At 43.7% G+C, this 13,237-nt stretch overlaps 2 protein-coding genes across 2 annotated transcripts; both read left to right on the forward strand.

Moving 5' to 3' along the window:
• The first annotated feature begins 414 nt into the window (after nucleotides 1–414).
• LOC105454286 (ubiquitin carboxyl-terminal hydrolase 20) lies at nucleotides 415–8,014 on the forward strand. Its single transcript, XM_011696817.1, has 4 exons — nucleotides 415–1,296; nucleotides 2,207–3,982; nucleotides 4,078–4,343; nucleotides 4,643–8,014. Exons 1-4 carry the CDS (start codon nucleotides 881–883, stop codon nucleotides 4,945–4,947), a joined length of 2,763 nt encoding a protein of 920 aa, XP_011695119.1. The 5' UTR covers nucleotides 415–880; the 3' UTR covers nucleotides 4,948–8,014.
• A 1,450-nt stretch (nucleotides 8,015–9,464) lies between these two features.
• On the forward strand, nucleotides 9,465–11,703 carry LOC105454285 (vesicular inhibitory amino acid transporter). Its single transcript, XM_011696816.1, has 3 exons — nucleotides 9,465–9,760; nucleotides 9,850–9,982; nucleotides 10,519–11,703. Exons 1-3 carry the CDS (start codon nucleotides 9,465–9,467, stop codon nucleotides 11,701–11,703), a joined length of 1,614 nt encoding a protein of 537 aa, XP_011695118.1.
• Nucleotides 11,704–13,237: the final 1,534 nt, after the last annotated feature.

Raw genomic sequence — 13,237 nt, forward strand, 5'->3', positions numbered from 1 at the left:
TCGCGTTTTAAAATGCGATAAAAAGTCGCGAGAAAATAAATGAGAAAGTATCTGATTTTTAAAGTCAAAGATTTATTCAAATTATTCAGAATTGTTCATAATAATTTGATTTTCCATTTAGTGAATCGGCGATAAATTCAATCAGGAGAATTGCTTGCGCAAAATTTCTAACTGCAACGTGCTGTTCGTTATCTAATCCAATTCAATCTAATCTATTAATAGAAGATTAATAATTCTATGTTGCAACAACAACAGCTATATAATTCTTGATAAATTAATCGGCGATTTAAAATTTATATCGAAGTCATCACGAGAGTCAAAACGATATGGCCTTTCGATTTCAGGGCCGACGATTGGCTGTCGGCGAGTGGCGACGAATCTGTGTGGACGGGCCTTAACGATTCGTTTACACAGGATATATGTAACACACTCCAATGACAATCGTTTTCGTGTGCGAGGAGGAGACTGGAGGAGAGGCCCGATACACCCGTTGATCACGGCGCGCGATATGTCACGATCAGGTTAGAGGACGGGGGAGCGAGCGACGGACGAGTTATGACGACGATGATCAACAACGACGGCGGCAACGACGACGGCAGCGTGACGAGGATGACAGCGGCGCGCGTTGCCGCGAGCCGCGCGTAGTCCCGGACGGGAGAATCTCGGACTGTCGCGCGCGCGAGAGAGAGAGAGAGAGAGAGAGCGCGAGGGAACGCGAGGTCGCGAAAGCGTCTCACCTGCACTCCCCGCTCCTCGCTCCTGGAGGAGTGCACCAGCGCGTTTCGACAACCTCGTCATCCGTAGGTAGGAAGAGGATCCTCCGCGACGGCGATTCGCTCCCTTTCCTGGGTAAGAGAGAGAGCAGGAGGAGAAGGTAAGGATGCCGCTGGTCGTGAGGAACTGCCCGCATCTGGCCAACCGCGGCGATCTCGCCTTCATCGAGGCGGTGATGGCCCGGGAGGAGCGCTTCGTCAAGTGCAGCGACTGCGACACCCCGGGCCCGAATCTCTGGCTCTGCCTCTTCCCCGACTGCCGCTGGGTCGGCTGCGCGGAGACGCATCTCGACCACAGCACCATCCACAATCAGAACTTCCCGGCGCACTGCGCCCACATGAATCTATCCACCAACCGGATCTGGTGCTACGCGTGCAAGAGCGAGGCGATCGCCAAGCACGTGCCCTCACCCCCGCTGTCACCTACGCAAGTGGAGTTCAAGACCATGGGCAAGTTCGCCGGGGACGCTCCCGGTGGCGTCGAGTCCAAGCTGGATTGCCTCGACAGGTTGATGTTTGATAAGTAAGCGAATGGACAAGTAATAATTTTAAACAACAATGAATGACAGTATGTGAAATATAACGCAATTAAATAGGGAAATGCTTTTTTGGTCTGAGCTAGATCTTCATGTTTAGTAATGTTTCAGTATTACTTTGTATACATACATATTCAGTTCTGTAAACTGCGCGCCGATTTAATTTTCAGTTCTTGAAATGTTAATCCTAAACTGAAATAGAAAGAGTAATATTACAAATTAAATTGACAAGCAATTTAATAATATTAATCTTAAAACACTGCAAAAAATTTATTGCGAGAAGTCATTTTATCTTAAAACATTAGAAACCTATGTAAAACTTTTAATGCTGAAATAATTACTTACATATTTCTTATAAAGGTTTTCTAAAATACTAAAAGTTTTAGTCTTGAATATCGTAATCTTATAAAGATTTCTATTGCCAAAATAATTATTTGTACATTTTTATTCTAAAACGAATTGTGTTGAATTGTTGAATTAAAAACAGTTTTTAAATCTCTAGAATAGAAATCTCTCAGAACTCAGTGATTGATATGATCTTATGAATAATAATTAATTGATTTTATTTACATTTTCAGATTTATTCTATGTAAATACTGCCTTGACCATAAGTACAAAACATTCCCGCAAATTAAAGTAGAATCTTTACATTCTACATCTAACAAAAAATAAATTGGACAGTTTTATTGAAAAATATTTATTTTTATAACAATTTTAATATTTTGTTATAAAAATAAATATTTCCTTTTATTACCATCTTTTCCAAGAAAATGCAATAAATTGAAAGTATATTATATTTATGGCCAAGACTTATGTCCGTGCGAGTATGAATTAAATTAAGTTTAGAACTATGATTCTAGAAAAAAGACACATAACGTGTTTTTTTTTTGTTAACAGATTTTACGGAGATTGGTCATCATCACCATTAAATAGAATCAATTCGGAGAAAGGAAATTCTTTTAACGAACGATCCGGGGATTCTCCCGATAGTACAGACTCGGACGAGAGCAAGGACTTTTCCGGGAAGCCGAGAGGTCTGGTGGGCTTGCAGAACATAGGCAACACGTGTTACATGAACGCAGCACTGCAAGCCTTATCCAACGTGTCTCCCTTGACTCAGTTCTTCTTGGATTGCGGCCACATGGTCAGTTACATGTCGAAGGACAGGAAACCCGGGCTGAGTCTGAACTACCTAAATCTCATTCGGGATATGTGGAACAAAAAGACGAGAGGATACGTCGTGCCGCACGGTATCCTGTCCGGCATCAGGACGGTTCATCCGATGTTCCGAGGATACCATCAACATGACACGCAGGAATTTCTCAGATGTTTCATGGATCAACTACACGAGGAGCTGAAGGAGCATATCGAGGACGACAGGGACATTCAGTTGCGGCTGAAGGGACTGGGGGACCAGTCCTCGGAGGACGAGGACGAGACTGAGATTGACGGCAATGCGTCCAGTCAGTCCGACGCCGAATACGAGACTTGCGACTCGGGTGTGAGCGAACAGAGCTCCTTGAGCGACGAGGGCGAACGCGGCACGAAGAGACGGTACTCCCGCGTGTCGCAGACGGAGAAGTTGCGGAACAAGTTCACGAGCAGGAGCATGAAGAAGTCGAACGTCGAGCCGACGTTGCCGTTCGCGCCGCCGCAACGCTCGCCGCAAAACTCGCCGGCCAAGCATCGCACTAAAAAACAAATGAAGACACGCAGCATTATCAGCGACACGTTCGACGGCAAGCTTCTGAGTAGCGTGCAGTGCCTGACGTGCGATCGAATTTCCACTCGGGTGGAGACCTTCCAGGATCTGTCCCTGCCCATCCCGAGCAGAGATCACATCGACATGCTGCATCAGGGTTCGCTGACGCCGCAGAAGGCCGGTCCGTGTTCCGATGTGGTCTACGTGACGAATCAGTCGGGCTGGCTGTCGTGGTTCCTACAGTGGATGCGCTCGTGGTTCTGGGGACCAGTAGTCAGTCTGCACGACTGCCTCTCCGCATTTTTTAGCGCCGACGAGCTTAAGGGCGACAACATGTACAGCTGCGAGAAGTGCAACAAGCTGCGCAACGGCATCAAGTTCTCCAAAGTCTTGGAATTGCCCGAGATACTGTGCGTGCACCTGAAGAGATTCCGCCACGAGCTGATGTTCAGCTCGAAGATCGCCAACTACGTGTCGTTCCCCCTCGAGGGCCTTGACATGCGGCCCTATCTGCACAAGGAGTGCGTGTCCAAGGTCACCACTTACAATCTGATATCGGTCATCTGCCACCACGGCACGGCCGGCGGCGGCCATTACACCTGTTACGCGCTGAATCCCATCGCCAACAAGTGGTACGAGTTCGACGACCAGTGCGTCACGGAGGTGTCGCCGGAAACGGTGAAGCACTGCGAGGCGTACGTGCTGTTCTACAAGAAATGGTCGCCGGAGATATTGCAGCTGCGCGACAAGACCATGGAGCTGATGGAGATATCGTCCCGCGAGGTGTCCGATCTGAACTTTTTCGTGTCCCGCCAGTGGATCAACCGCTTCAACACGTTCTCCGAGCCCGGCCCGATCGACAACTCCGACTTCCTGTGCCCGCACGGCGGAGTGATCCCCGTTAGGGCGCAATTTGTCGACAAGATCAGCATGCCCATACCGCAAGCAGTTTGGGAATACTTGTACAATGCGTAAGTCTCTCTGACTGCAATAATATTATTACTTTTTTTAAATTGCATTTTTATATGCATATTTATGTCTCTAATATTCTCATTTCTTTTCTCAGATTTGGAGGCGGCCCAGCCTGCACGCATCTGTACGAGTGCCCGACCTGCGAAGAAAAGTACGAATCCTTGCAGAAGCGCAGACAGTACGAGATGGAGCTGTTTCAACGGCTGAACACGGACAATCCCACAGCCATTTATGCGCTGGCTATGGCATGGTTGAGACAATGGCAGAGCTTCGTCCGAGGCAAGGAGACGCAGCCACCAGGACCAATCGATAATAATTCCATCGTTGTAAATAAAAACGGACAAAATAGTCTTAAAGTCGGTAAGTCTTTGTATCTCGATGAATAAGTAATGCTCACCAATGCAGATTAACTTTAATTTCGATTTAACTTGCTTAAAATCTTTCTCTGATTCCGAGAATTATAGAAAAAGATAAAGAGATAAAGAGCAAGTTAAACGGAGATTAGAGTTAATCTACAATGATAGAAACAAACAAGTGTTCTGTAATTAATTCTATCTCGATAATTTATTATCAAATTGTAATCGTCAAGTTATAAAAAAAGTTATTTTATACGTTTTATTTATTTCTTTTTTACATGTACATATTCCCCTTTCTTGCAGGCTCGGATTACGGCCAGATCCCCGAAGAATTGTGGCAATTCTTCCTGACTACGTATGGCGGTGGACCAGAGCTAATGCTGCACTCATGTCAACGACCGGTGCCCGCTCAGCCTAACGTTTCTATACATTCCGCGTCGAATCCAAATTTGATAGATCCGAATCTTAAGTGCAATCGCGTAGAAGCTAAGTCCAACAAACTTTGTACGACCAGGAGCTCGGAGACGATCTCGCAACAGGACAGCGCGATCGAGAGCCTAATTTCGAGCAGCGACTCCCATCAAACGCAGAGGGACGTGAGCGAGTGAGTAATGCCGTGCGAATCGCGATTTCGCAAGTCTCGTTCGCCACCCGACGAACATTTCCATTGGTTTTCCTTAAGTTTAGTCTCGTAAGTAAATCAAATTAATTCTACTTTTTTCGAAATTTCACGCTTTTCGAAGTTCCACGCCTGAACGATGCTCGGCGATTCTTGTTAGATCTTTACAGACGAGACAGTCTCTCGATATTTTGGAAATAAAACAATCACTGTCGCTCGAAGATGAAAAGACAATCGGACACTTTTGTACACCAGTAGCGATTTTTGTACGAAATTTGTAAAACTATATTACGTGCCGTCGCGTGCTGATATTTGAAGGTATTGAAGTCTCAAAAAGAGGGACTCTATACATATGAGTACATGTTGAATGACTGCGTTTTTGCGATAATATATCTTGACGGTAATTGCATCTAAAATCAAAATATATAGCGACATATTAGTCGCTTGCTTGAAAGAACCGAGGGCAGAACGTTTGTTGTCTCTTAGTTCGCTATGTAATAAGAGAGCACCGAGGAATGCCGTGCTCGAGCATACGGCACCTCTTTCCAAATCAAATCGATTCTTTTATTTCCAAATCGTCGGTTTGGAAAATGGAATGACACTGATTGCTTTAAGTCCATTGCTCCGACGCTGTAAAATCGCGTGATCGCGCACGTTTTCTCGACGGCGTGGAATTTCATCCGTGTACAACTTCATCGATGGGAATATTGTATGTGGTGGGAAACGTAGTTAGATATATATACATATATATATAGTACAAAAAGATTTGCTAATAGACAAATTATTATTTAAATATTAAATCTTTAGCTCGTACTCTTTACCCAAAGTCTAGGCCGTAACATCCGCGCGACCTCGATATATAGTTGTACCGTGTTTTCGATGTTTGTACATTCGCCGCGGCGTGTGCGTGTCATTCCTGCACAGAAATATACATGTGGCTATCTCTCGTCTGCCCTTCGTGTTTCGAAGTTATGTACATATAAACGGTCGTCAATTCTTCTCCGTTGGCCGGGGAGGTTCCTTTTTCCTTTCATCCGGAAAGAAAGAAAAAATATATAAAAGATACGGAAGACTGACAAATCGATTTTATTTAAAGAGAAATAAAGCTACGTGCAGTTATAATTTATAATTGAATTTAAGCCGGCAACTCACGAAATCGCGTACGCAGTGCGATGCAAAGGACTTGAATAATCTTTACGTTTTTTTTTTCAACAGAGAATTATTTTTGTTGTTATTTAGTGAATTTATTTACCGTATACGTACCGTTCATAATATTTACCGGAGCCGGCGAGGGTCCCTCGTAGCGTACGATTCGCGCCGATTTTTTTTTTGCCTTTTTTTTTAAATATACGAAACAGTTGAGCTTGGCAATTATTTGTTTAAGCGACAAAACGTGCTTCTTAAGGCTCCTGTTTCCTACAGCCGCGTTAAAGTGTGACGTCAGAAAGATAAATCCATTAGATAAATCATTTTTTTTTTATTACGCGTCGAGTGCCATCACGTTAAGCGTAACAAATCTTATCTTTATATCTCTTTGCCCCCTTCTCGCAGAATTTTGACATAATGTTCAAGTATTTATCGAGCACGTTTGTATCGTGTACAAAGGAGAGAGGATTGCCATGGTTTATAATATTTGAGGATTCATTTAAATATTGGACATTAGTATTTACAATTGTATATGTTAAACTATAACATATATTCTCCACATATCTTTGTAATAAATATCACTTTCAATTTTATATGTCACGGTAATCGTTTCTAACGTCTAAACAATATAATAATATGAAATCGTTGAAATAATTTTAGAATTATTTGACTTGGCTATATCAAGACTATAAAGCGTAGTCTAGAAGCAGGAGCTTAATACATTGAGCTATATAAATACTAAAGTATATAGTGTTACATAAGCACTAAGTGATTCTAAATACTTGGACATTTATGTATTAAAAGTGCACACTCTTTCTCTCTCTTTCAAATTTCTCTCTAGTACTTAAGAAGCGTGTTCGATCGCATAGACCATTAATTGCGTAGTTTAATTATTTTATGCTCGTTAAAAAAAGAAATGAAAAAAATCGCGTGCCGCGAGCTGCCCGTGTAAGCTCAGTTGTGTTTTTTTCGTGGGTCTCGGTTTTATCACCGAAGACATTTGTTCCCGGAAAGAACGACTTTGCTGAAATATCTGAAATTTTAGCTGGATACAGATCCGAAAATAATTCTGTTGGAAGCAAAAATAAAAATATTAATCATAAATTCAATTTGAAATAATTAAAAATAATTAATAATGTTGGAAACCTCAAAAATTGATTGCTGGAATATCAAAATTTTTTGTAGCTCACAAAAATCTTAGTGTTTGAGTTTTCAACGCATTTCATTTTGATGATTCAACAAAAGTATTTTCAAATCTGAATTCCGGCTAAATTTTAGATATTTCAGCAAAGTCGTGCTCTCTGTGGAACGATCGTTCATTTTAATACCACAATTGCATATTGCGAGGAAATAGAAGGAAGCCGCAGTTCAATGCGAGTTCCGCTCGCAGGGACGCAAACAATTTTAAAAGAATTGTTAAGGCTAATTGTCTGTAATCATTATCCAGAGCGAAGTGCATAAGGAAATAATAAATAAGTTGGTTTCTTTATTTATTGAAAAACATCCAGACTACGTCATTTCCAAGCACGTTTTCTTCGCAGTCTGAAGTAGAAGATTTATTCGTTCTTTTACAGCTATGGAATTTATTCGTTTTACAATAAATCAATTTACCGTGGCTTGCTATAAAATTAAATAGGAACTCTCGCAAGTTAGAAATTCGCAGTTGCAAAACGTCCAGTTGAGCCACGATTGATCGGATTAATATATTATACCAATTTCGAACTTTAAGCCTCACACAGCATTACAAATGATCTCTCCCCGCAATGCTGCACAATAAATGCAATCTCATTCTGTAAATTTAATCAGGAAGCACCAAGTTCTTAAGCTGTCTAATCTACTTCTCTATTTGATACAACAAGATTATGTGGTTAATGATGATACGAATAAAGTGATCCAAGCGTTCCTTTGAAGTAGACTGTATCTCTTCTTGATGTCAGCCCTAAAATCCCATCGTCTTGGCGTCAGACTCCACGTGTGATCTTTTTTTTTTATTAATAAAAAGACAAGCTCGATATAGAAAAAATAGACAATTTGTATCGAAGGGTCAAACGAATGAGCAAATTAGCGAACATGGTAGCGTTTATTGTTGCATACATTAATCAGATATAAAGGAAATTAACAAATAATTTCGCGGTATATATTTTAATTTGACGTAGTCTTCAATCGCAGATATAAATTAGGTGAACATATTATAAGTCAAACGCAGATTCAATTATATTTATTGTTTAATGTAATGGATAATTTCTAATTCACAAAGTGTTTCCTTCTTTTTTTTAGTTTAAAAAAGGAAAGCGGATGCGTGCGAACTACATGGTCCTCTCAATTAATCTCGCGTGATTCTCACGCGAGATCCGCGAAATCCGCACTTGTATAGCGGGCTCAAGGAACGCGGGTCTTATCCCACTCCCCCCTGTATCGGGGATGCGCGCGGATACGGCGTCGTATACGGGAAGCACACGCGCGAGATGACGATACGTCTCTCTCTTTCGTGGAGCATCGATCGAATCCTGCGCATTCGGGGGAGGCTGGCCATATTACCCCCTGCGATCCTCCCGATCCCTTAAACGCCGCCGTGTCCCCGCTGTGCTGGTCGATCGCCGCGGATCGACGCGGGCCCGCCGCGATTTTCGCCTCGCAAGCCGCGGGTGTAGATCGTAGATGAGCAACCATCGTCGTCATCATGCGGCCACGCAATCCGGGTAGTAGTTAGGCGATAATTCTCCGCGCCCTTCGCGTTCCGATTCCTTTCCGCACTCTCAGACACTCTCTTTTTTTCTTCTTTTCTTCGCCTCTCTTCACCTCTTCATGAAGCCTCGCTTGCGTCCGAGGTCGCACGGCCGTTTTTAGTTACGTTTCGTTCCGTTTTCTACGCTGCGCGAAGACTCGCGAAAGACCGTCGAGAAGCAGGGATCTCCCAGGAGGTACGTCCGAAGCGGCCGCCGGATTCGCCGTTTGGTAAGCACGATTGGTCTCGATGATGAATGTCTAGCACGAACTAATCCCAAGGCGTTAAAGGACTCCGAGACGTTTCCGTACCGTTGATCTGTGTAACGGGGGGAGAGATCCGCGAACGCATCATCCCCTTTACACGTCTCGCTCCGTTTCCTGTGTTACTAATCTATACATGTTTCTCTTGTCACTTGCACATCCTCTGTTTGCCAACACCTGCCAAGAGACGCGGACGATTTAAATTTTTGGATTGCCGAATGACCCCATGTCCGCTTACCTCGCTAGGAGGTATGGTGTACTCTAACTCTTCACGACCTCCACTTCTTCAATCACTGTATCTATATAGCTTGTGTACGGGATCGCGTCTGTAAAGGGATTAAACGTCGTAGAGGCAACAGATAGGGGAGAGAAATGGCGAATTTCCGAGGATTTTATATACCCTCCTTCGGTGCATCGGTCAACGTCGCCTGGGAGACCTTGAAGGCGATATGGCCGGAGAACAGCCCGTGCTTGGAGCTGATCCGCGGCGGCGGCGCCGGTATGGGGGGCCAGGGCCATCCCCAAGGCCGGCCCGGTCAGGGCCAGTTCAAGTCCTTCGAAGAAGGTCACGATAACACCGAGATGATGACCATGAACGGGGATCAGGCGTATCGGGATCAGAACAACGTGGGAATCGCCGAGGACTCCTTCAGCTATCAGAGGAACGGGTAAGGATACGTCGCCGCGTGCGTTTTCCGTGCGCTTTGTCGCTTACCGTTCAGGTATCAATTGATCACGTACACCTCTTCGATTTTAGGGATAAAGTTAGAACCGGAAGCATGAGCAGCGGAGAGTTCAGCGAGTACGACGAGGGTGGCGGAGAGTTCGGTGGGCCCGGTGTCAAGATCAACGAATGGCAAGCCGCTTGGAATGTTACAAACGCCATTCAGGTATTGCAGGATTAAAAAAGGAATTTTTGGTATCCGTGGTGAAAATTTTTCTTCAAATTCTTTGTACAATTTTTCAATATTTCTATAAATTTCAGAATTTTTCGAAATTTCTGTACAACTTTTTTTGGAACATTATGAGATATTTTTATACGAATACTTTTCAGAAATTCTACAGCTTTTCTAAAATTTTTTATTATATATGTGAATTTTAAAATATTCTAAAAGTTCTAAGATTCTTCATTTTACAACTTTCAAAAAGAAATTTTTTTATCTGAAGAAGTTTCAGGTATTTTTTTTAGAAATTTTGTTAAATATGTATTTTAATATAAGGAATAAAAATTTTTTTCACCAGGGATTTCTACGCGAAATCTCACTTTCCACTAATAATCTTTCCATTGATTTTCTATTCGAAGGAAGGGTTGAAAAAGCGTTATCGCGATGTTATATTTGATTATGAAAAATGACCGTAAAAGCGAATTATTATAATTATTAATTATATTTTTCTGTGAGTCATCCTTTTTTTTTAAATTTCTTAGGGAATGTTTATTGTCTCTCTGCCGTTCGCCGTCCTGCGTGGCGGTTACTGGGCGATCGCCGCGATGATCGGCATCGCGCACATCTGCTGCTACACCGGCAAGATCCTCGTCGAGTGCCTGTACGAGCTGGACACGGTGACGGGTCAGCGTGTGCGGGTACGTGATTCGTACGTGGCCATCGCCAAGGAGTGCTTCGGGCCGAGATGGGGCGCCCGCGTGGTCAACATCGCCCAGATCATCGAGCTGCTGATGACCTGCATTCTGTACGTGGTCGTGTGCGGCGATCTGATGATCGGCACCTTCCCCGAGGGCGCGATCGACACCCGCAGCTGGATGATGCTGATCGGTATATTCCTGCTACCGCTCGGCTTCCTCAAGTCCCTCCAGCACGTCTCCGTGCTGAGCTTCTGGTGCACGATGTCTCACCTCTTCATCAACGCGATCATCATCGGTTACTGTATCCTGGAGATTGGTGACTGGGGCTGGTCGAAGGTGAAGTGGACGATCGACATGGAGAACTTCCCGATCTCGCTCGGCGTGATCGTCTTCAGCTACACGTCGCAGATCTTTCTGCCGACCCTCGAGGGCAATCTCATCGATCGCTCCAAGTTCGACTGGATGCTGAACTGGAGCCACATCGCCGCGGCCGCGTTCAAGTCGCTCTTCGGCTGGATCTGCTTCCTGACCTTCCAGAACGACACGCAGCAGGTGATCACGAACAACCTGCACTCGGCCGGCTTCAAGGGCCTGGTGAACCTGTGCCTGGTCGTCAAGGCGATACTCTCGTATCCGCTGCCGTACTACGCGGCCTGCGAGCTGCTCGAGCGCGCCTTCTTCCGCGGCCGACCGAAAACGCTCTTCCCGACCATCTGGACGGTGGACCGCGAGCTCAAGGTCTGGGGCCTCGCCTGGCGGGTCGGCGTGGTCGTGTTCACCATACTGATGGCGATCTTCATACCGCACTTCAGCATATTGATGGGCTTCATCGGTTCCTTCACCGGCACCATGCTCTCGTTCATCTGGCCCTGCTACTTCCACCTCAAGCTGAAAAGGAACTCGATGGAGTGGAGCGCCGTCGCCTACGATTGCTTCGTCATCTTCCTCGGTATTCTCTTCGGCGTGATCGGCGTCTACGATTCCGGCTCCGCGCTGATCAACGCCTTCGAGATTGGCCTGCCCTTCTGAGCGATCGCGCACCAGCTAGGTCGTTCTGTTGTTCTTGTCCTGCGCCGAAACGATATTACGGAAACGCTCTCGGGCCGCCGGAACATTCGGCTCTCGATTTTAAAACGTTGCTCGGTATTTATGCAATAATTGCTGATGCATGCGGGAGACTGTAGAAAATTTAAAACAGAAGCGATAATTGATAGAACTTTGTGCTTTGGAAAAATTAGAAATTTTTTCTGAATAACGTTCAGATCAATAATCAACAAGATGTTTTTTTTTTACAAAGTGTGCTAATATCAAATATGTACATTATTGCAAAATCCTTTTTAAATTTCGTAAAATTGCTTGTAATAAATGTCTGTAAATTTGAAACATATCAATGAATTGAGGATCAAATATTTCACGTGCTCGAGAGCGATTAATTCGTATGAGAATTTTGCGTTTTTTGTGTAACTCGATACCTATTCTTGTCACGTGTCATTTTAACGTCTTCATTATTTTTACAAAGTAACATTGTGCGTAGTTATATCTCTTTAAAATGATCTTTTAACTAATGAAACGATTAAAGTGCAGGAGCATCTTCCATTCGCGCAAAAAAAATTACGCGTTAATAATCGTGAAACAAGTCTTCCAATAATGTCTTCCAGAAGGATAATATCGTATAATCCAACGATAATATCGATAGAAATCTAACGCACGATCTGCGTTTGTGTATTTGTAATCATGTTTAGTTGGTCACGTCGCAAATTTACACTTACATCATTATAAATTAATAATTTCAAGGGCAATAACACACCACACATCCAATTTTTTCAATTATTATAGTCTGTAGAATAGAAACGTGAAAATCAAAAGACGAGGACACACTATTTTCTACAGCTAACTGTAGTTCTCTCTAACTAACTGTAACTCTCTTGTTTTCAGAAGGAAAATTATTAGCTCGCTAGAGAGCGTTAAAATTTCGTTATACATTTCGACCAGAATCGCGACGTTTGTGTAACGCGAAGGATTTATCCAATCGTCTTCCAATCCCCCGATTTGCCTTGAATTGGGGAGCCTTTAGGTAAAAAACGAGAGATTCTCATCGCGCATATTGAACGTGATGGTAAAGCACGAGGTAACTGATGTCTTCCACGATGCAGCAGCAAGCAGAGCGCAGCCTAACTAGTAGTTGACTACTGTTACAGTTTTCTGGATTTTATAATTGTATCGCTGCGAAGTTATATATATATATATATATATATATATACTCGTGTATAATTTTTATGCGACGCGTTGAATTGTGAATCGCGGCGGCGGGACGCATGGCGATCTCGTCACGCTACGTTAGTAGATAGTTAGTCGTTTAGTCGATGATTAATCTGCCAAACAATAATTTTGGGATGTCCCGCCGTGCCGTCCCGTCGCCGTACAAACGAGACGCAAAGCGATGCGCGAACAGTTATGTACAACCAAGTACAATTAGTTGTATAATCCAACGTCTTCCAAGATCGTATAGATCGTTAGTTTAAGGAGTATAGACAATGTAGTCGTTCCGTGGAACTGCAGAATG

This window comes from Wasmannia auropunctata, unplaced genomic scaffold (genome assembly GCF_000956235.1).
Source record: "Wasmannia auropunctata unplaced genomic scaffold, wasmannia.A_1.0 LD335987.1, whole genome shotgun sequence".
Lineage (NCBI taxonomy): Eukaryota > Metazoa > Arthropoda > Insecta > Hymenoptera > Formicidae > Wasmannia > Wasmannia auropunctata.